Source organism: Rhineura floridana, chromosome 5, assembly GCF_030035675.1.
Source record: "Rhineura floridana isolate rRhiFlo1 chromosome 5, rRhiFlo1.hap2, whole genome shotgun sequence".
In the NCBI taxonomy this organism is placed as follows: domain Eukaryota; kingdom Metazoa; phylum Chordata; class Lepidosauria; order Squamata; family Rhineuridae; genus Rhineura; species Rhineura floridana.
In genome coordinates, this window is record NC_084484.1 from 102729934 (window position 1) to 102754726 (window position 24793).

The following is a 24793-nucleotide window of genomic DNA, read 5'->3' on the forward strand; positions in this document are numbered from 1 at the left end:
GCATAGTCATTAACCAAAATGGAGACAATAGTCAAGACAGCAGAAGAAGGCTAGGACTTGGGAGGGCAGCTGGGAGAGAACTAGAAAAGGTCCTCAAATGCAAAGATGTATCACTGAACACTAAAGTCAGGATCATTCAGACCATGGTATTTCCGATCTCTATGTATGGATGTGAAAGTTGGACAGTGAAAAAAGCAGATAAGAAAAAAATCAACTCATTTGAACCGTGATGGAGGAGAGCTTTGCGCATACCATGGTCTGTGAAAAAGACAAATAATTGGGTGTTAGAACAAATTAAAGCAGAACTATCACTAGAGGCTAAAATGATGAAACAGGTTATCATACTTTGGACACATAATGAGAAGACATGATTAATTAGAAAAGATAATAATGCTGGGAAAAACAGAAGGGAGTAGAAAAAGAGGAAGGCCAAACAAGAGATGGATTGATTCCATAAAGGAAGCCACAGACCTGAACTTACAAGATCTGAACAGGGTGGTTCATGACAGATGCTGTTGGAGGTCGCTGATTCATAGGGTCGCCACAAGTCATAATCGACTTGAAAGCATGTAACAAAAAAAAATATTAACATACAATGCTTTGGTAATGTTTTATTGAAAAACAGGATAGAAACTTTTCTGAGAATTATCAATCTATCACTGCAGTCTGGCATTTGTTTTTTCTGCCTTCAAATTGATTCTTACAACGAGCTTCAGGACTATTTTGTTCTATTTTTTGATGACAGGAGTTACTTAACACTGCAAACCTTAGATACAGTGCTGGATTTACCCTGTTGTCTGTGTGCAATTCCAACTTAAGCAAAATTATTAATGATGTTTTAATAACATTACAGATATACATACAACTTTTCAAGTACTGAAAAATAACAAGGAAAATCCTTACTGTAAGCAAAAGTATGCAGAACCAGAGCCTGATGGCGATTTGATACAGTAGTCTTACCACTTACTCATTCACATGGATTGAGAGTAATATATTTAAACACTTCCATTAGAAGAAACATTGTTGAGGTCTTTCTTTCCTGCACCACTACCGATTTCATTCTGTTGTTGTTATGTGCCTTCAAGTCGACCACGACTTATGGCAACCCTATGAATCAGCGACCTCCAACAACATCTGTCATGAACCACCCTGTTCAGATCTTGTAAGTTCAGGTCTGTGGCTTCCTTTATGGAATCAATCCATCTCTTGTTTGGCCTTCCTCTTTTTCTACTCCCTTCTGTTTTTCCCAGCATTATTATCTTTTCTAATTAATCATGTCTTCTCATTATGTGTCCAAAGTATGATAACCTCAGTTTCATCATTTTAGCTTCTAGTGATAGTTCTGGTTTAATTTGTTCTAACACACAATTATTTGTCTTTTTCACAGTCCATGGTATCTGCAAAGCTCTCCTCCAACACCACATTTCAAATGAGTTGATTTTTTTCTTATCTGCTTTTTTCAGTCCAACTTTCACATCCATACATAGAGATAGGAAATACCATGGTCTGAATGATCCTGACTTTAGTGTTCAGTGCTACATCTTTGCATTTGAGGACCTTTTCTAGTTCTCTCACATCTACCCTCCCCAGTCCTAGCCTTCTTCTGATTTCTTGACTATTGTCTCCATTTTGGTTAATGACTGTGCCAAGGTATTGATAATCCTTGACAAGTTCAATGTCCTCATTATCAACTTTGAAGTTACAAAAGTCTTCTTTTAAATCCTGCTCTATAGGATTGTAGCCTAAAACCTATTAACGAGCAATAGTAGGCTTTCTAATTACACTGAGTCACAGCTAAGAATAAATTTGTCTGAGCAGTCCAGTGCTTTTTTAAGGATTGCAACAGAAAAGGCTTAAATCATAAGCTTACAGTAGTAATACAGCCTTGATGGACGGATCAAAAATTCCCAGCAGGTAAATATTTCAACAGCAAGTAAATGTAACAAAGGGTAGGCTGAAAGCCATGTTTACATGTCCAGTACCATTCAGGAAGGCCTCTCTAAAAACGAGGCAAATTATTTGCTCTATTTGAGTGTGTTTAAAAACCGAGAGTTCATTTCATTCTTTAGCAGCTAATTTATATAAAAAAGCTTGCTATAGAAAAGCCGCTTGGGCGGAGTGTTTTTATTGTTTGACATTTTAGCATTCGTCTTGCGCTTTGTCAGTGAGTAGAGCACAAGGCCCAGCCCAACCACCAGTTCCTCTTCGACCTGTCATTCGCCCCACTCCACCCTCCGGGCTTCCTCAGGTAATGGAAAAAAGGATGGTAAGAGAATCCGCCGCTTTGGCGTCTGACAAGATTAACATGTCTAATTACCCACGTTTATTCGGAAGTAAGCACTACTGAGTTCAGTGGGGTCTACTCTCAAGCAAGCGTGCCTAAAACCACAGTCTCAGGTGTACAGCGGCTAAGGAATGTTTATACACGGCGGAGGTAAAGACCCCCCCCCACCGCCCTGGCGAAAAAAGGAAGCCAACTTCTCTCCCTCTATCAGCACTAGCGCACGTTCCACGCTCCTCTCTTCATCCTCCCGCCCACGGCTTCCGGTGTGGGGGCGGTGCAATGCGGAAGCGGTGGCCTTGCCGGAGAGGAAGTGAGGCAGCCGCCTCAGGCAGCGGCCCTAAGAAGCGCCCCTGGAGGTGGCGGAGGAGCCGGTAAGGGAAACTGAACTGACGGGGAAATAGGACGAGACGTCAGTATTTCTCTCATTCTCTCCCCCCCCTTCCCTGTCTCTCTTCCTCTGTGTAAGCAAGTCTTCTTTTAGCCACCCCCCCCCCGGTCGCAAGGAGCGGAGCTACCTTTCCTGGGCTGGCGGAGCTGTTCGAGGGGAGAAGGGAAGAGGTTCCCTCGGCACAAGATGGACGCTTTTTGAGCCGCAGCGACACCCACACGGCGCTCTGCCCGTTTGCCTCGGTCTGTCACGGGGAGGGCGTCGGGGATTTAGTTCTGCTTACTATATTTATTATTAGTGTTGTTGTTATTATTATTATTACTACTACTACCATCCCCACCCCCGGATCCCGCTTTTCCGTCCACCTACTGCGCACCTAACCGCCCATCGAGGAAGTCGAGACTTCTCTCTGTCCTCTAATAACTGGCGGCAAACGGCGATCCTTTGGGCTTACTTCTCCCCCTTTATTTTACCCCTGAAGGGCGGGGGAAATAATTCCTCGAGCTCTATTCTCGTTTCCGTTACAATGACGTCTGAGAAGGTTGTGGTCGTCGCCACTATTCGTCGGGGCTGTGTGGCGAAGAGGGTGGTCTAGTTTGGCTTGAATGCCACTCCTCCCTCTTGGAGAAATGGGGGGGGTCCTTTTTCTGGAATAAGAGGGAGTTGTGAGGGGGAGAAAGGAGGAACTGTCAGTGCAGGTGCCTGTGGGAAGCACCTTGGCACTGCCTTGTGTCTTTACATATCGTTCCCGAAGTGCTGTGTTCACCGCTGGAGCAATCGCTTAAAAAGTATTATACTCTTCCCCTGTTACTGCTTTGATTACTAATCAGTTTCTTCTCGGCTGTGTTTTATTAAGAAATCGATTACCTTACTTGGTAATGCGGTGTTTCTGTCATACTGATGGTAAGAGAGTAAATAATGAAATGCTCAAAGCAAAATCATTGCTTGATGCTTTTGTAACAAATACGTTGGTACTTGATTGAAAACTACAATTTGCTTGTTCTACTTTCATAACTGGATATTAACTTCAAGTTCTGACTTACATGTTATGTGTACTGGTGCTGTTGTAGGTTACATATAGTCTAGCCAGTGTGTTTATGTATCGGTGTAGGATAGGGGTTTGATAACTTATCCTTCTTTAGTAGAAGATACTATAGCAAATGCAGTATCCTGTTCTAGAAATGAGCCCTGATGATCCTTGGTTCAAGCTAAGCCCTGACCGAGCACAGAGTGTATGTGGAATGCTCAGTAATGAAATATAAAGCCTTTTGTATGTGTTCTTAAACTTAAAACACTTAAACAAAAACAAACCTAACCTTACATTTATTTATTTATTACATTTATATTCCACCTTTCCTCCAAAGAGCTCAAGGTGGCATACACTGTTCTCCTTCCTCTCCATTGTATCCTCACAACAACACTGTGATGCAAGTTAGGCTGAGAGGCAGTGAAGGGCCCAAGGTCACTCAGCAAGCTTCATGGTTGAGTGTGGATTCAAACCCTGGTCTCCCAGGTCATAGTCGAACACTCGAACTGATACACCACACTGACTCTCAGGACAGGTTGGAAACTAAAATAACTTTTGCCTGTTACTAGTTACTGTTACTAGTTACTCCGTGGCGCAGAGCGGTGCGGTAACGCAGCCGAAGCTCTGCTCACAGCCGGAGTTCGATTCCAATGGAAGGAGGAAGTCGAATCTCTAGTAAAAGGGGTTGAGGTCCACTCAGCCTTCCATCCATCCGTGGTCGGTAAAATGAGTACCCAGCATATGCCGGGGGGTAAAGAAAGGCCGGGGAAGGAACTGGCAATCCCACCCCATATATACGGTCTGCCTAGTAAACGTCACAAGACGTCACCCTAAGAGTTGGAAATGACACGCACTGTAAGTGCGGGGACACCTTTACCTTTACCTTAGTTTATACCTCACAAAAAGCATACATTTTTCATTTTTGGCTATTAGGCTGCCACACCATACCTTTTGGTTTCATTTATGTTCATTGTTTTTTCTGCTTGCACTTCATTGTTCTGGGATTTTTTCTGGGGAATGCTCTTTCTGCATTTGTAATCTCAAATGGACAAAGAAGCAATGCAGGAGAACTTGCTGGTGGTTTCAAGAGGTAGTTTGAGATACTTTCTTAAAGCAGATATCCTTGGGAGGTGGCATGCCAACTTGCTGACTGCAATAACAGGCTGTAGCATTTGTGAGTAGATGTGTTTGAGAGTGGACAAGATAGTAGCAAATTGGAGTGTGTTACATTAATAGATCACATTATGAGTAAGCATCTTTTTATGTAGTAAGCTTGCCCAGGATAATGTTCTTTAATGTCTATTTGAACATTGTAACATTGTGCCGAAGACAATGCATGTTCTGTATGGTGCAGATCCTCCTATGAAATTGGAAGTGTAGCCCTGATTGGGAATGCCATTAGGTATGGATCGCATCTGCTTTTCTTGGGATATATTCTGGGCAAAGCAGCTGAAGCAGATGCAAATTTAGTTGCACTGTGGCAATTAACCATCTTATAAATATTTAGATATATTAATCCATCCTGAGAGTTTCCTTGTATGAGAACCTTACTGTTCTCATGAAGCAGTATGTTGTTAAATACCTTATTTTCAATATTTTTATCCTGCCTTTTTATAGAAAAATATCAAGATGACAGTTGTCAAAATTAGATTAGATTTATTCAATTTATGTATCACTTCATACTGAAGTCCCTAAGAGAAGCTATTTCTAGGGAGAGCATGCGATATAGAATAAGAATCTATTAAAATGAAACAAATATACTAATAGTGTTCATCCTTAAAAATCACCCAGTAATATAAAATAAACACCCCAGCTACTTAAAGTTGAACACAAAAAAATGAAATGACCAAACTCTAGGCCATTAGTACCATACAGATGTGCTAACTGAAACGTATCATTATAAAATTATAAAAAATTAAAATTAGACTTAACAGTGAACATAAACCAGTATAAAAACACCAGTAAATGAAACATTTTTAAAAAGCAACATCTGAAAGAGCTGTTAAAAGAGGTATGTTTGCTCTGCTTATTAATCGGTGACTAGTGATGGGGTCAAGCAGATTTTCTTTGGTAGGCTATTCCTTTGTTTTGGTGACCTACTCCTCATGCCCATCCATCATACTGTGGTAGGATGTGATTGAGTACATTTTTGGTAGACTATCTCAAAAGTTGTGTACATTGCTATGTGGGGGTAAAGGAAATTCTTAAAATACTTTGGTTACGTTGCTAGAACTTTAAAGGTTATAATTGAGCTTTGAAGTGAGCCCAGAAACAATTGGTAATCATTGCAGATTTTATAGAATTGGAGAAGGACTGTAGCTCAGTGGTAGAACATCCACTTTGTATGCAGAAGGTTCCAGATTCAATCTCCAGCATCTCTAGGTAGCACTGGGAATGTCCCTTGTCTGAAACATGGGAGAACTGCTGCCAGTCAGAGTGAATAATGTTGAGCCGGATGGATTAATGGTCTGACTTGGTTTAAGGTATACTTATTTATTCCTAGAGCTACTATGGACCAGTCCAGCTGCTCCAGGCAGAATCCTGTCAGCTGCATTCTGCACAAATTGAAGTCCCTAAATTGTCTTTAAAGGCAGTCCACAGAGAACTCATTCCAGTATTCCAGCCTGGAAGCATCTAGAACATGAATGATTGTGGCTAGTTACATTAAATAACTTCTGATACTTTATGCAAACTTCTATCACATTTAATCTGTAACATATCTGTTACTTGTCCAGAGTTGATTCTCTCAGCTAGTCATGACGTGATTCTTTCATTCATGAAAAGGCTGCTGAAGGGGCTAGGCTTATTAAAAGAAGTCTAGCAGAGTTCTTGAGTTCCACCAAGTGAAAATAAATACAGAATATTGTAGCTTTGTCAATTGGATAGGTTACTTTCAGACTGCTTTGGAATGGATGTTTCTGAATGTTGAGAAATCTAACACCCCTCTTTTTTGTACTTTGTTGCGCAGTTCTGCCTCTGACAAAAGAAAAATGGCATTCAGTAAAGGTTATCGTATCTTTCATAAACTGGACCCACCACCATTCAGTGTGATAGTGGAAGCCAGAAACAAGGAAGAATGTCTCATGTTTGAGTCTGGAGCTGTGGCTGTTCTCTGTAAGTTGAGAAACTCTGCAAATATAAGCAGATGGCTAACTTTATAAAAATTGTAAAAGTGAAACACAGAAGCAGATGAAGAACTGTTGAGTCACCCTATCTGTTCTGCCAGTGTTTTAAATGTCTTTTGAATATTTTCTAGTCTTTTTTGCTTAAATGTGTTCTGTCTTACTGTATTTTTCAGAGTAACACATTTTGTAATTATTGGTATCTTGAAAGTTGCCGTAAAACTCTGCCTAATGTCATCTTGTTTGCTGATAACCTAAATAAGACCTTCTCAAATATCAACTGCATTCAAATATAATGGTAAATTGAGGGGGTTTAGCATTATGTGAACAAGCCTTGGGTTCATCAGCTCCCTGGACCCCCTCCAGTGTGGCTACGACATCATAAGCTTTCACTTCTCTTTTTAGCTAAGGACCCTTTGGCATTGTGTCCAGACATGAACCTTCACATGCGCTACAATATAAGTGCAAGACTAATTAGTCCCCAGAACCATTACTATATCTAATGTAAGCACACACCCTTATCCTGAGGGATTCCTCCAACAAGCATTTTTCACCAGTAATTGGATTAAACCTAAATTTGCGTTTCCTGGGGAAGTGCCACTGTCTTTCCCCACAAGTGACATTTTGGACACCTTGGCTTTAAGTTCTGATTGGCCCAAAACCTCTTGCAACCTCCATGCTACTTTATGGTAAACTTGTGTTGATGTCTGGTAACTACTCTGTGCTTAATTGGCATTCAGTGGCCCTTTTCATGCACTAATCACCCTTTGTGCCATGGGCCTCATGGAGAGTTCTTGGCGGAATGACCAGGAGGAGGAGGAGGACTGGGATCCTGGGGAGGGACACAATGGGCTGCAAGAGGAGGGAGCTGAGTTGGAGATGCCCTTAGCAGTTTAGACACTGACAGCTCTGCCCCCTTAGTTCCAGTTACAACTGAAGAAGTGCTGTCTGATAATGAGCTGGTCCCTGCCCCTCCTCTCAGCCCTTCCTTGTTGTGGGAGCCATCACTTGCGCCTTCGCCTCTGGAGGAGCAACCAGAGGTTCACCAAAGGCAGTGTCAGAGCAGAATCTGGCTGAAGTGCCTTCACCCCCATTGCTAAGGTTGCACTGACAGATGCGCAGGCATGAGCTTTCCAACCTGTTCATAGGAGTGCCCGCTTGCTAACCCAGTCCTGCTCAGAGAAACATTCACCATGCAAATAAAAACCACCCCTGAGCCTACTTAAAGGGTCTCAAGGGGTGTGTCCAATTGCTGCTACAACATCTTAGCTTGAGTAATCATGTCTAATTATGCTGTGTATCAATGCAGAGTCTTGTGTAAGCTGATCTATGAAACGCTGTAAGCGGAGATTCCACATTAAACATAACGGAGAAAACACATTAGTGAGTCTAAGTCTGAATCCAATGGGGTTGGTCAGGATACTTTGTGTTAGAGCTCATACTTGTCAAGAAGCTTCTTTCCTGTAACTGGGTGTCTTGCAGATTCCGTGTAGTCTTTGGTCCAGGAGGCTGTTGCATGGTTCAGTCTTTTGTTCTGGAGACTGCTCCACACATTTCTATTTCAATCCTGTTCTAACCCTGTGGGTGCTTGCTAGAGCAAAACTTCTTAATCCTATGCTGGGTCTGTTATCCTCACCGTTTCCCTGCCTCTCATGTCTGTTGTTTTCTTCAAGTTAGGCAGAACCCCTGTGGGAAACATAAGGCAAAAAGGAAAGCTGTTTCTATATTTCAACTTTATTAGAAGGATGCTAAGGAACGGAGATGGGAATTGGAGTTTAGCTTGAGGTCTGCCTTATTGGCCACCCTGTCCTCACCTGAGCCTGTCATGGTTTAGGGAAACTTGCAAATTTACCTTATCTATAGAAGTCGCCACCTAAATCAACTGAATTCCTGCCAGCAACCCTGGACTGAGCTATGGTTACGCTACCTCAAATCATGGTGAAACACGAACTGCTTTTCTTCACCATCCCTTCCTCTGGTCTGTTAATTATTAGTGTCAGATTTCTCCCTCTGATCTCTACCTTTCTCATTTATGTAATCTTGCTATCTTTCAGTCTGCGTATTGTTCAAACCGTATTGTTCAAACCGTAGTCATTTGCATATGAAATTTCCCCCCTAAAGTGTTTAGGCCACTTCAACTCTCCTGGCTCTCTAGCACCTACCCTTATGTTCCAAATAAGATAAACTCTCCTCCCTCCATCTGTCTATGTAATTGAAGCTATTTACGTTTATGGTCCACAACATGAATTTGGGTAGCCTGTGTAAGTTGTAACAACTAACCGCCTTGCCGATCTAAATTTCTGTAAAACCATTTTATGTATTGTCTAGTACCAGTAGTTGCTATTTCCAGCTTTTGTACATCTTGTCTAATTTCAGAGACGTTAAATGCCATTGCATTGCCATTTTATGCAGTACTCTCTCAACAATGAGCCCACAGTAAACTGATTCCCAGGTCCAAAAAAGGAAAGACAAAATTCTGAAAAAACATCCCTTTATTGATCCTTTCCCCATTTTTAAATAATAAATTTACATTAATACTGCAAGCATAAGATATATTTTTGAAAACCCATGCCCATACACAGCCATTTTTCAAAATCTGTCAGATTCCTGAGAAGTTAATGTTTTCTAACTTGTATAGACAGAATTCCATATCTGGAGAGATTGAAATAGGGTAAATCCACTATTTGTACTCTGAGAATTTGATACAACCACTACAGTGTGACATTCAAAACCAAAACACTGACACCTTGATTACTAGAAAAGTGACACTGACGCATTGTAAATACATTTAAATGAAATTAGGCATACCAAGTGTGGCCTAAAATGATATTGAGTTAATGGTTTGGTACTGTAGCTGAAAATATAATAACTAGTTGTTACTGTGGTGTGATCCAAAATACAGGACCAATACCTTTTTTAGGACCAACTAAAAAACCACAAAATCACATTAATCAAAAACCCTTTAACAGTTTTGTTTTATGTTAAACACAATTCGCACACACATGCAAAAAAAAAGTGAATGAGTGAGGAAACAAAAATACGAGAGGCTCCATTCTGCAGTTTGTAATAGTCTTAAAATGGAATGGGGGAGGTGTTATGTAGATTTAATTAGGTTAAGCTATGCTTGGTGTAAAAAGATGTCTGATTCCACCAAAGATTACAGAGGCCATGGGTGTTTGGAAAAATTAAGCTCAGCAGTTTAGTCAAAGCTGTACTAATTGAAACTTGCAAGTCTCTTGTAAGGAAGAGAGCAAAAATAAAGGAAAATGTAATAGTCATAATATTGACAAAGTTAGAGATCATACCCAATTGCTGCACCTAAAATTAAAATCAATAGAAATTTTAAACAGCCCAATTAAATACACTTTTAACAAAAGTGTTACCTATTGGGTTTGGGAGAATGGTTGTTGAGCACGTATTGTTCCATCATTATGTGGTAGAAGGTTCTGCCGGGTAACTATATCAATCTGTGTATATTCATAAAAACTCTTCAAGGTAGTTTTTTGTTTGTTTTTGTTTGTTTGTTTTGTTTTTTGTTTTGCTTAACAAGGTGGGTTGAGAGATCTTGAGCATCATGAAAAAGCCCCAGTCTTCATTTTAGGGTAGATTGGGCTGTCTTCTTTGTGACTCTTTAGTGGTTTAGTTCTAGAATAGGTGATCCTTGTAAAAGTATTTTATTTGTTTGTCATGGCTATCAGCAATTTTAGTTAGAGGCAAGAAGTTTTCAAAAGAGAGGACTGGACCTTTGTCTTTCTCTACCATTCATGAAACAGTTGTGTTAACACATCTCCCTCAGTTATTAAACTGAATAGATTTTTTTAACCTGCTAGCTGACATATCCAGAAAAGATGGAGATAAAGATGTATTCCTACTTAGTTAGAGAAAGTGGTGTAAAGCTTAACAGCCTTGTCTGACTTGTATCAGATAGGGTGTGGACGTTCTTAGATGTTGTAGAATGAAATCCTGCTTGTGCCACAGCTGCTTAAACAATTGGCAGCTCTTAATAGGAATGTAGATTTAAAATGTATAACATTTCTATTAACACAGACTTAATATCTACAGTGAAAGGGTTTAAATTATGCATGTAGCTAAGTGAAATAAAATCTCTAGGGCTGGAACTGTCCAACGCTTGTATGAGTTAGCACAGCAAAATAGGGTATACCCTATATGTAAGGCAGGTATTTAATCTTTTAGTCTTCATAGTGCACTCCTATGGATGTTTACTCAGAAGTGAGTCCCTGTGAGTTTAGCGGGGTTTATTCTGTAATAAGTATGCATACAATTGCAGCCTTAGAAGTTTTTTTTTAAGAATGAGAATATTTTTTGTGATATGTAGTTGGTAGAATTTAGTAACTATTGTTCTTTCTTTGGGGAGACAAAATTATCAGATAACTGTTTTAATGTAGAGGGACAAAACATAACTTTTATTAGAAAGGCAAGCATTGATCACGTGTCATTTAAAAAACTATTGGTCTTCTTTTTCTGTAACTCTTCTCTGTGCCTAAATTACAGAATTCCCATGTAAATGGTTGAAACTTTAAACAAAAACCTGATAACTTTTTAGGTTTTCTTCATTCTTTAAGATTAGATATTCTGATATGAATAATATTGCTAATTAGATTTACAGAATGTGCATGGCAGTTGTGAAATGTTTGGACAGATGTACAGCACTCTACTGATGCATATTAGTTTTGCTTGTTTAAGTATTTGAGTTATTATTGATGCTGCTGCAGATGTTTCCTTAAAGTGTATTGATGCATGTTTACTTAAAGAACATAATCATATTTAAAGTTGACCAGTGATTCCACTGTAAGCAAGATGTGGAAGGAGGCAGCAATTGTATTTAAAAAATAATGAGCTGGGGAGATTCACTGCATCTGTCAGTCACGCTATGATTAATGAATCATAGAGTTGGAAGGGAACTTGGGATTGTATTCGACTAGGTCCTACTCAGAGTAACTCCACTGAAATTAATGAACCTAAATTAGTCATGTGTATTAACTTCAGTGGGTCTCCTCTGTGTAGGACTAGCATTGAACATCACCCTTGAAGATCATCACGGCAATCCCCCTGCACAGTACAGGATCTGCAATGCAGGATACAATTACAGCATTTCTGATAGATGGCCATCCAGCCTTTGCTTAAATACCTCCAATGAATAAGTGCACATCACTGTTCCTCTGCTAAACCGCTGTTACTGTTAAGTTTCCGTTTAGCTGAAATCTGCTTCCCTGTTACTCATTGATTCTACTCCTCCCCTCTGGGGCAACAGATCAAGTTTGCTCCATCTTTTGTGTGACAGTGGTTCAGATGTTTCCCTGTTATGTTCTCTAAGCTAAATATATCTAGCTCTTCTAACTGTTCCTCATAGAAGGTCTCCATTCTGATTGCCTTTCTTTGGACATGGTACTTCAGATGACGTTATAAAGTACAACTGTTACTTACCAGGATGTGATAGAGTACAACTATTACTTACCAGGATGTGATAGAGTACAACTATTACTACCTCTGATCTGAATGCTATGTTTCTGTTAATACAACCTGAGATTGCATTAGTTTTTAGTGATCACATTGCACTGCTGGCTCATGTTCAGTTTGTGTCCATTAAGACACCTAGATCGTTTTCAAATGTACTGCTGCCTGTTCTTGACTTTTTTTATTTTTTGCACAAACATGCAGGACTTTAAATTTATCTCTGTTGAATTTAAGTTTCAGACCAGTGTTCCAGGCTTTCAATATTTTTTAAATCTTGATTCTGTCTTCTGTGTATCCCTCTTAGCTTTCTCCTTTGCAAATTTTATAAGCATCCCCTCATTCAAGTCTGTGAGCTCAATCAGCTGTGGATCCCTCAAACCATCATTCTAATAAAGCATTAAAAGAAGTTTAAAATTAATACAAATGCAACCCTGGGACAAAACCAAACCAAAGATTAAACTTTAACACTAAATTCAACGAGTTTCCTAGTTTAAGTCCCCAAATTATCCCTCAGTGCACACTTATACACACACTTGAACACATGCCAGTGGCCCAGCTTTAGGCTGCTGTTGCTGAAAATATTGGCAGTCCACAGCAGTAGTGGCTAGCAGAAGAAATCCCACTTCGCTGCCTCTATCAGGACATCTCTCTGCCGCCCTGCAGAGCTTTTTAGGGTTGTACGAGGACTCTTACATTCTGGTCCTCGAGATACCATTGAAACATCTGAAGCTCGCTGTAACGACATCGCAGGGCACTTCCAAAATAAAATCGCATGCATCCGTAGGGACCTAGACTCCGATGTTATGACAGATGAATCCATTGAAGTGTCCAGAACACGGTCTTGTCTTTCATTATTGGATGAGTTTCAGTTGGTGCAGCTTGAGGAAGTGGACAAGGTGCTTGGATTGGTGCGGGCGACCACATCTGCTCTAGATCCTTGTCCTTGGCTAGTGAAGGCTAGCAGGACTAGTACCACCGGCTGGGCCAAGGAAGTGATAAATGCCTCCTTGAGTGAGGGAGTAGTCCCTAGTAGTCTCAAGGAGGCAGTAGTGAGACCTCTTTTAAAGAAACCTTCCTTAGACCCAGATAACTTGAACAATTATAGACCGGTGGCAAATGTCCCCTTTTTGGGCAAGGTTCTGGAGCGGGTGGTCGCCGGTCAACTCCAGGTGCTCTTGGATGAGACCGATTATCTGGATCCGTTTCAATCCGGCTTTAGGCCTGGTTTTGGCACTGAAACAGCCTTGGTCGCCCTGTACGATGACCTTTGTCGGGAGAGGGACAGAGGGAGTGTGACTCTGTTGATTCTCCTTGATCTCTCAGCGGCGTTTGATACCATCGACCATGGTATCCTTCTGGGGAGACTCGCGGAGTTGGGAGTTAGAGGCACTGCCTGGCAGTGGTTCCGCTCCTACTTGGCGGATCATCGCCAGAAGGTAGTACTTGGGGAACATTGCTTGACACCTTGGACTCTCCATTGTGGAGTCCCTCAGGGGTCGGTTTTGTCCGCCATGCTTTTTAACATCTACATGCAGCCTCTGGGTGCCGTCATCAGGAGTTTTGGAGTGCGTTGCCACCAGTACGCTGATGACACGCAGCTCTATTTCTCCTTTTCATCTTCTACAGGTGAGTCTGTGGATGTGCTGAATCACTGCCTGACCGCGATAATGGACTGGATGAGAGCTAATAAACTGAGACTCAATCCAGACAAGACTGAGACACTGTTGGTGAATGCCTTCCCTGCCCAGATGGTGGATGTTTACCCTGTTTTAGATGGGATTACACTCCCCTTGAAGGAACAGGTTCGTAGTCTTGGGGTTCTTTTCGATCCTTCCTTGTCTCTTGAGGCGCAAGTGGCCTCGGTGGCAAGGAATGTGTTCTACCACCTTTGGTTGGTAGCCCAGCTACGCCCCTATCTGGACAGGGATGACCTCGCCTCAGTTGTTCATGCTCTGGTAACTTCTAGGTTGGATTACTGTAATGCGCTCTACGTAGGGCTGCCCTTGAAGACAGTTCGGAAGCTTTAGCTAGTGCAAAACGCAGCAGCCAGACTGCTGACGAGGACCAGCCGGTCAGCGCATATAACACCTGTTCTGGCCCGTTTGCACTGGCTACCCATTTGTTTCCGAGCCAGATTCAAGGTGCTGGTTTTGACCTATAAAGCCTTACACGGCGTGGGACCGCAGTATCTTGTGGAACGCCTCTCCCGCTATGAACCGACACGGTCACTTCGCTCAGCATCTAAGGCCCTCCTCCGGGTACCAACCCATCAGGAAGCCCGGAGGACAGTTACTCGATCTAGGGCCTTTTCTGTAGTGGCCCCCGAACTATGGAACAGCCTCCTCGAAGAATTACACCTGGCGCCGACGCTTCTATCTTTTCGGCGCCAGGTTAAGACCTGGCTATGCTCCCAGGCATTTTAAGCGTTTAATGTTATAATTTTAAATCTTTTTTTGTTTGCTGTTTATGTTTACTGTTGGTAGGTTGATTTTATTGTGATATTCTGTATTTTAATCTTTTGTACACCGCCCAGAGAGCCACTCACTATGGGCAGTTTAAAAATGAAACAAATAAAATAAATAAATAAATAAACAGTGTTGCTCACCTAGCAGGGACCTCAGTGCAGGTGCAATGGCAGAGTGTTGCATTGGTTCCACTGCTGTACCTGTGCCAAGATCCCTGCTACCTTGTCTCTCCCCCTTTTGGTAACTGGCAGTGACATGTTGCATTGGAAAGTCAGGTGAAGAACACAGCACTACCCAGCCAGCCGCTATTGGCACCCAAGAAGCATGGTAGTAGAAATTTCAATGGACTCTGATGTTCTAGCTAGATTTTCTCCACCTGGATGACTTGGCTCTGCCAAAAAAGGGTCACTTATTAATAATGAAAAAAACAGAGACAAGAAGTAGAAGAGGATAATTCTTTTGCCAGAATTCCTAATTTTTCATGTTTTATTTAAACAGCATCTGCAGAGAAAGAGGCTATCAAGAACATGTATTCCAAGGTAATGGATGCATATGGACTTCTAGGTGTATTAAGATTAAATCTTGGTGAGTAGAATTTCTTTTGGGACCAGTAACAGTTATAAGACCTCTTCCCATATTGCTCATGCCATCTCTCAGTTGATACAGTTACTGGAATGTGACCACCATACACCATGACTAGTTGTTCTGTGTGTAGAACAGGGGATTTTGTTTTTTTATTGGTGATGTTTGTTGGGTTTTTGAATAGCATCTCCTGTTCCCCAACACCACATAGCAAACCATTTTTGGAACTGCAAGTGCCTCAAAGACATGGGTGTATAACATGGTATATGTAACATAAGGAGAAAGGATTGGATTGATATGAAGTTCATTTTTTTCTGAGCTATTTATAGAAGACTGCTGACGTCATTGTTTCTTTCAGTTTATGCATATGCTATCAGTAATTAAAAAAACAAAAATAAACATACTCATCCTAAAATAGACATGGTGGCATCCTAGCACTTATTTAAAAATAGCTGTTTTAGCGTTCATGCAAAATCAATTGCTAAAACATCTTATACACATAAATAATTTTTTTAGAATTATGTAACTAATTCTCTGTAAAATTTTAACAGTTAAAACTGGGAAATGGGAAGGTGTTCTTTGCAAAAATTTAAACTACAGTGATCAGTTACATTTATTTCTTACAGGAGACACATTGCTACATTATCTAGTTCTTGTCACAGGATGTATGTCTGTGGGAAAGATTCAAGAATCTGAAGTTTTTCGTGTTACTTCCACTGATTTAATATCATTACGAATTGATCCATCTGATGAAGAACGCATCTCTGAAGTGCGCAAAGTTTTGAATTCAGGAAACTTTTATTTTGCATGGTCTTCTTCTGGGGTCAGTTTAGATCTTAGTCTTAATGCCCACCGTAGTGTGCAAGAACAAACCACTGATAACAGGTTTTTCTGGTGAGTTGATAAGTTTTAGGAGGTCTGATACATGTGCATTTGTATTTTAAGCTGTTGAATTTCTCATGGTTGCATGCATTAAGATAGTATTTGCAGTTCTCCCTTTTTGAAATTGCACTTCATTTAAAATTGCATTTAAGGATTTTATAAATATTAATATGGAAAAATATCATGAATAAAAAGACAGCATCTTCTATCCTTTGAGCATTTAGCTTTATAGTATAGAAAAAAGCTATCTGGATCACTGCTTTTAGAAAACAGATACTGGAAGATAGTATTAAATTTGAGGAAAAAATGCTCACAAACTAAGATGGCTTCGGTTGGAAAGCAAAACATTGCATTTTGTCTTCACCAGTTATAAGGGGAATTATAAAATAATTTTATTATAAAATAACCCTTTCCATCCAATAAAAAAAGCATGCGCACACAAAAGGAACCCTTTTGCAAACTCATGCTTAGCTGCTCTGGGAAATGTTTTACAAGTGTCAAAAGGAGATGTGAAAATCAGTAGTATCTGAGTATAAATTATTATAGTGAGAAAGTCAGCAGATATCAGTAACATAAATATTTGTGTGGTGCTTGTTGAGATACACAGAGCACTCTCCCTTTATAGAATGGTCATTTGTGATATAATAGTGTATATGATTAGATGCCTTCTCTAATATGCATGGCTGTATAGTTAGCAAATTATGTGCAAGTTTAGCAGAACAACAGAGTTTGGGATTGGATACAACTTGCATAATAATTTCAGTGCTTTTAGAAAGCAAGCTCCTAGCTCTTCAGTGCACTGTGTGACTCCTGCTTTTCCCTGTGACTAGGAAAAGCAGAATAAATTGTACAAAATAAGTAGCCTTTGTAGCTGTAAAATTTTCTAGTTTTAGCATTCTGCACCCAGTTCCAGTTTCTTGTACTTGCATGATATGTTCATGAAACACGCAGAGCCTTGAGAAGCTTTGTGCTTAAACTCCAATGCATGATCTTTAACTGTCCAAGTGCTTCTAATATGCTAATAATACTAGCTCTATCTGAGCTGGCAGAGGTAGTGGAGATTCTGGTAAAAAACAATTCAGGGACTCCTCCAAAATCTCCCTTTATTTGAGCTGTTGCTACTACCTGATAATTTTGGGTATAGAACCCCTTCTGTAGAGAACACCAGTGGGCCTTTCACTTACTTGTGGGGTGTCCTAAATACTTAAGGGCCCCCTCTTTTATTTAATACTTTGAACTGGAGTTTAGCATTGCTTTTGGTTTGCTGAGGTCTCTTGGTGAGCTATCCGACCCCAGGTCAGTATCTGGACTCAGTATCCAGGACTCAGAATGCAGCAATATATTTCTCTGTTGGGTGTGGATTGATGATCAGGACCATGACAATTAGTTTCTGTACCATCCACATGTGAAGCTGCCAGACATGGAAATCAATGGGAAAGCCCTTTTTCACTTATAAGTAATTTCACACGTGTGAAATCTACATGGTTTTTCTCAGATTTGCTTCATTTAAGCTTTAAAAAAGGAAAGGTTTTCTGTACTTAAATAACCGCTGTCTTCTCTGAAACCTGGAAGTTTGCACTGTTTGAAATTCTCATTTATATTTTCATTTTATGCTGCCACTTTGCTACTGGAAAGTACAGTTTAGCCAGCATAGGGAAACTGGACTTCTAGAATGTAATTTGCTGAATGTTTATCTGTACCTTTCCCTTTAAGCTTGTCTGAACTCTATTTATTACTTGAAAAGTCATTACAGAAGACTGCGTAATTTAGAATTATGTGAAATGGTCTTGTGCTCCATTCAAGCATACTTGCTTAGATATGCATGACATATTTTCTGTGCTGTCTTCCATGTTTCACACTTCAGAATGAAATTCTTTGAACTAATGTTAATCTGAATCACTTCTTTGACAGGAATCAATCACTGCACCTGCATCTTAAACATTATGGAGTGAACTGTGATGACTGGTTGTTGCGTCTCATGTGTGGAGGAGTAGAGATTAGAACAATTTATGCAGCTCACAAACAGGCAAAGGCTTGTATTATTTCACGGTTGAGCTGTGAACGAGCTGGGACCAGATTTAATGTTCGAGGAACAAATGATGATGGCCATGTGGCCAATTTTGTTGAAACTGAGCAGGTATGATAAGTGCACTGTATTGTATCTTTGTATTGATCTGACTAGAATACATAAATTGAGGTTAGGCATTGCTTTGTACAGGGAGCTACATCTGATTCACATATTTAGTACATAAGGCTATCATATCTTATATATAATGCCCTTGAACATGGTGGTTGCAAAACCTACCCTTTTGTGGATATCTCACACCTCTTCTATTATAACTGCATTCTGGAACTGTAAGGCTCAAGTGTGAAAAATGAGATGTCTGTTTCTACAAGGATGTCACAACATTACCTTGAACCTTCAAATCCCCCTATTGTTAAAATTAAACTGTCTCAGTGTGTGAGACAGATGTGAATATCTTATCCTTCATTTTATTATCTGAGCCAATCTCATTGGTAGGCATTGGTGTGGTTCACATGTCACACTAAGTCAAACCATGGCTTAGCATGAATATATGACTGGGCAGGCTCCCAGAGAGGAGATGGTGGCCATTTTGCTCTTCCCTATAGCTTGGCTAGAGTGTTGTGTGAACCCAGGCTCATGGTTTAGCTCTCTCTGGACTAACCATGAGCTGTAACCAATGTTTGTTCTCTCCAGAGCAGATTTTGGGTGTATGTGGGAGAGAGGGGAGGATGGTGAAGCCCCACTGCAGATGCAGGCTTGCACTATACCGGATCTCTCCATAAATCTTCAAATGTAGTATGAGGTCTAAATCTTTTAAAACATCTTGCCTTTTTTTGTTGACAACTTCTTATTTGCAAATATTGAAAAATTGAGAATTTCCTTTTGACTTGTGTCTCGATATGACATAATCCCATTCACAACAAAATCTCCATCTGTTGAAGTGATGCTCTATTGAAACAATAAAATTACCTAGCCTTGTAGCTTCCCTCAATTGCTTGCAACTAATAAATGATGAAATACCAGGTGCCAAAATATGCTTCCTTTTATCTCACATGAGGATGTGACCAACCTGCATACCTTACATGCATTCCTGTCTTGCTCTAGGAAGTCACTTCTTGTTGCTCTGCTTCTCAGTGTTTAAATGGATTTTTGTTAAGGTCCATAACCCAGTAGCACTCGGCTGGTTATAAAATTGCTTGATAATGCATGATATTTTACCTGGTTTATCAATCCTGGTTTATATTAATTTACCCAACAGTTTATTATTCAGCAGTGTATTTTTCCAATGTCTGTACTTGGATCTAGTTTGTTTGTTTAGCCATATGATTCTGTCTCAGCAGTATGTGCCTTATATCGGGAATGGGGAACCTCTTTGAGCCCAAGGACCACATTCCCTACTGGGGAACCTTATGAGGGGCCACATGTGGGATCAGAGGCAAACATGGGCAAAGCAATGAATGTAAATCTTGCATTCCATTACAAACCATTGTACAGTAGGCTGGTTTCTACACACTCACACCCCTCTCTATCCAGGCAAGAAGAGGCATTGGAGTTCAAGGACATAATCCAGCCAAGCAAAAACACAAAAGGGTGCGGAGGGGAAATTGGTATGCCAAGAGTCCTGAGGGCCAGATAGAGAGGATTGGAAGGCCACATTTGGCCCCTGGGCCTGAGGTTCCCTACCCCTGTTTTATATCCACCTTTCAAGCTATTTCTTTATGTCTTCATTCATTCATTCATTCATTCATTCATTCATTCATGTGTAATAAAGGTGAATATAAAAGTCTTAATGCACAAAAGAATAATTCACTCAGCCTTTGTCAATCAGCCTCAAAGCAAGTGGAGTAGGTGTCTTCAAGCTTATAAGAAAAATTAGTCCAATAGAAAAAATCCTGGCCCTTGTATATCTATTCTGCAGGGCCTTGCTAGAGGGCCTGTGTCCTAAAAGCATCCCTTTGTGTGTGGCGGCAGTGTAGCCACCAGTCACAGATGAGTGAAGATGCCTTCTCCCAGGAAAGACTAATCTTACCTACAGCCTACATCAAACTTAGCCATTCTGGCTCCTCATACCTTCCCCCTCTCCAGGGAGCTTTGAATGGCACATCTTGATCAATTCATGCTTATGTAAGCTGCCCCTATCTGATCTTCTCCAGTTCCCCTCTTTCAGTGGAGCCCTATGTTCCAGATCTTTCCTTATGTGATTGTAATCTGTGGGAGAGACTTTTGGGAGGCACAGCAGCCTGCATTAGAGAGGAAGTGGTGGAGAATTCCCTTGTGTGAGTATCCTTGTGCTTATATGGCACCGGAGATATAGACAGAAAGATACACACACACATAATTTTTTTGCAAAATGCACTTACTGCTTCATATTTGAGAATGTTTGAAGCAATGTACAGTAGGAGTTTTACAAAATCAAAACATTTAAGATGAGCATATAAACACAGTATTAAATATTCTGCTGTTAAATAAAACTGGCAGTCTGCATGGCTAAGACCTGACATTTTAAATGAAGTGTTACAGTAATCGTTTGATGGGAACTGATATGCCCTAAGCAATCATTTATTGCAATATATTAATCTTGCAATTGCCTGTTTTATATGGATTGATACATAGACTGTAAATAATCTGATTTTTATTAAAATCACTGTGTAAAGCTTTTAAATTTCTTTTATAGCCTTAGGCAATGTTGGATCTATTTAATCAGAATAAGTTTTCATGTGTGGGAGCATGGCATGGAAGAATTTGAACAAATTTTCTGCTTTGTTCCTTATACTGGTAGATGTGTGCATGTCATTGCTTAAAACAACTAATACAATGCTATTTCTCCAACAGGTGATATTCCTAGATGAATGTGTGTCTTCCTTTATACAAATTCGTGGATCTGTTCCATTATTTTGGGAGCAACCTGGTTTACAAGTATGAGGGTTATATCTTTTTTATTGTATTCCCCACATTAGTTGGAGTCTTTTACGTTCTTCTTGAAGAATCAAGGCCTAGTAATTTCAGGAGAGCATGTTACAGGATATATTTTAATGAATTCAAGAATTGTTTGAAAGTTGCTTCAAGCCTACTACTTTTTGTGTCTTGTTATCTTAAACTATATGTCAGCTCTTAAATTATAGCACTTGTTTTTATTTTGACTTTGATTAGAATCATACCTGGCAGGCCACTCCAGACCCCTGGCTGAGAGCAGTGGGATGGAGCACTGGATCCACCACTGCATCCAGAACCTGGGTACTCATGCTGGCTGGGGCAGTGGGGGGGGTTGTTAATGTTTTGCTGCAGCACCTCTTGGGGGTTCCATGGATGTTTACATCCAGAGTTCTGCCCCAGAATGCCCTATTTCGGGGTGCTCTGCTGGTTACAACTAGTAGCCTGCATTCTGCCCTCTAGGGTAGAGATAGGGCGTCTGCAGTGGCAGAGCCTCCCCCACCCCAGCAGAGATGTTTCTCTCCATCATTGGAAGCCATCAGGGAGACAACTACACACCATCCTAAACCCCCCCCCCCAGCCAAGCACAGGGGAGTGGAAGGGTAGGACTGCTCTGCAAATATTATGAGGAAACTAAAAAACATATTCACATGGTAAACCATGTGTTCTTTTCTTTTTTTATAATCACTGTACAGTGTAGTAATTTGAGTACTTTATTAATAAAATCTGATTAAATCCAAAAGGCTTTGTGGAACAATAACACATGCAAAAAATAAACTAAGTGTTCTTCTGTCTCAGGTTGGATCTCATCGTGTCAGGATGTCAAGAGGATTTGAAGCAAATGCACCAGCCTTCGACAGGTAAAAAATCTTCCTTCTAGCAGAAGCTATTCATTTTGAATACTCTGGCATATTTCTGCAAAGTTCTTAAATGCATGAGCGGTCCACTGGGAATTGGATGAAGTAAAACCAGTATCTAAAAGTTAGCATGTGTGTTGGTGAACTAAAGAGTACCTTCCGCAATATAAGCCATCTCAGACTCTATGATCGGCAGGTGGGGGCATTATTGGCGGTGACCCATGACGGGGCTATTTCAGTGATGGCTCCCTGTTTGTGTAATTTCCTCCCCACTGAGATGTGTCTGTCTTTGTCATTATTGACTTTTTGGAGGAACTTGAAAACATTCCTGTTTATCCAAGCATTTGATGGCTGAAGGAGACTCTTCTTGGCAACCCAGAGATCACTGGATGAAATGTTGTTTTTAACTGTAACTGTTTTTAGAATGTGTTAACTGTTTTTTGATTTGTTAGTTTTGTTTTGCTGATGTTTGCCACCCAGGCCTCCTTTGGGAGGAAGGATGGGATATAAATTAAACTAACAATAATAATAACAACATTTTGTGACATGTACACTTGAGAAGGCTTAAAATGAGATTTTTAAGAACTTCATGCAATCATTTAATCGTCATTTTCTGCGGAGTGGGCTTCATCTGTGCTAGGACTGAATTTTATTTTGTATGTAAATTGTCGTAATTCTTATACTGGTTTCCTGTTTTCTCATGTGACTGGTTTTTGTAATTTCATTCATCCATTTAACTGCTCTTGTCCTCTATCAGTATAAGTAGTTAAAGGTAATGTGTATGGTCTATTTGGAAATTTAAAGATGGTACTCCTTTACTAGCCCCAAGAATGATACATTTTTTTTTGCCTTGCAGACACTTTCATACACTTAAAAATATATATGGCAAGCAAATAATTGTGAATCTTCTTGGCTCAAAAGAAGGGGAGCATATGCTTAGTAAAGCTTTTCAGGTAAAAATATTATAAATTCTACTACTTACTTGAATTTGCCATTACCCTAGCATTCAATCTTAATGAGTGCAAAATAGGCACAGCTGTGTATCAGTAGATAATATTAAAGGAGTCATACAGAAGCCTGAAGGATATATTTTTTAACAGGTTTGTTTGACAATTTTATATTTCATATAAGGCAGAGGTGTGCTTTATAAAAGAAACAATGGTTTAGCATAAATAGAAACCGTCTCAGTGACCCTCAGGTTCATGCATTTCCCCCTCCCTTCCTAATATCTGTGACTGAATGGAGGAGCCATGGAAACCTTTGCTTTTGCCACAGCTTCTCTTGTCCAAACCATGAACTGTGGTTAATTTTTTTTGTGGTTGGTTTTAAGCAAGCCAACTTCAGATACCATGGTTTGAAAATGACTTTTTAAAATCTAACCAAGGTTAGTGTTAGCGTTAGCAACTGTTTGTTGTTCCAGACAACATGATTTATTGCAGCTAAGGGAAAGCAAAAGTTTCTGAACTTCTTCTGACTGCATGAGAGATGGGCATACACAAGCCCAAGGCTTGCTGCAGCTTGTTCCTGCTTGTGCACATTGCGCTAAACCATAGTTTAGCAAGAAATGTAAAAGCAGCCATTGTCTGCAGGAGCACTGAACTGGAACTCTGATGAGCAAAGAAAATCTCATCCTTTACTGAGAGGAAGATATCATTCAGTGTGTAAATGCAGCTGTGCTGTTAGGATCAGAGATACCAAAAATGTGTGTATTGTATACTTATCATCAAAAATACATTGGCCAAAGCTGTGGTATCATCATGGTGGTTTGTGATATGGTGGTGTGGTTGGCTGTTGAAAAATTACTTTTGAAATTCCCTTCAGTTTCAAAAAGCATTTTGCCGTGTGGCCTGGGTAGTGGGTTACTGTTTGAGGAATAACAAATATAAACTTGTTATTTGTACATGGTATGCACAGATGACACTGCATAATAAAAAGTCTCTTTAGGCTAGTTCCAAAGGCTTCACACTCTTATGTTGATAAAGGAGCAAAGTGAATTACACAGTAAGCTACTCAAGCTTATGTAACAATTGAAACACTGTAAAAATATGATGACTCTGATATACAGTGCTTCTGCCTGATGTCAACCTTCCATATGGAAGAACTAGGAAGTGCCATGAATGATTCTAGAAATTATAAACCAGTGAAATTATGTCCAGTGTCAGATTAGTAGAATTCATAATTAATAAAACATAAAAGTGTTGTACTAATGAATCAACACATATCTGTAGAGGAAACTCATGTCTCATAAATGACAAACAATAGTTTCCGTAGCAGTATATCAGTAATCCCATTAATGTTGTGCCCTTTGACTTTTAATAAAGTGAATATGTTTTTGTGGGTTAAGGGCTACTTCAACTATGATTAATTTTCTTCAAGCATAACTGTTTGTCTAGAAATTAACACATTACAAGTATTAAAGTAATAATAAAGATAAATAATTGTTAAAATTCATTGTAGTATCACATTTTTAGGTACTACCAAAGTCCTATTCCATGACATTAATATCTATTTGTTAATGTATTTGTTTCTCCTTTCTTTCATGATTCTCATTAGAGCCATTTGAAAGCATCTGAACATGCGGATGACATCAAAATGGTGAACTTTGATTATCATCAAATGGTCAAAGGTGGAAAGGCAGAAAAGCTGCACAGCGTTCTTAAACCACAGATCCAGAAATTCTTAGAATGTGGATTTTTTTACTTTGATGGAAAGGAAGTTCAAAGGTTTGGATTCTTAGCTTCTGTTACCTGGCAG

General features: G+C 40.0%; 1 protein-coding gene across 13 annotated transcripts in view; it reads left to right on the top strand.

Annotated features, from left to right (window-relative positions):
* The first annotated feature begins 2457 nt into the window (after window positions 1–2457).
* SYNJ1 (synaptojanin 1) overlaps window positions 2458–24793 on the top strand; it is a 113508-nt gene continuing 91172 nt past the window's right edge. For 7 of the 13 annotated variants that reach the window (XM_061627797.1, XM_061627799.1, XM_061627802.1 and 4 more), the window contains exons 1-9: window positions 2459–2655; window positions 6668–6813; window positions 15260–15346; window positions 15970–16237; window positions 18137–18362; window positions 21084–21167; window positions 21981–22042; window positions 22896–22992; window positions 24593–24762. In XM_061627797.1, coding sequence (XP_061483781.1) covers window positions 2564–2655; window positions 6668–6813; window positions 15260–15346; window positions 15970–16237; window positions 18137–18362; window positions 21084–21167; window positions 21981–22042; window positions 22896–22992; window positions 24593–24762 — 1232 coding nt within the window. In that variant the 5' untranslated portion in view covers window positions 2459–2563. The other 6 variants (XM_061627798.1, XM_061627810.1, XM_061627806.1 and 3 more) reach the window with 5 other exon arrangements.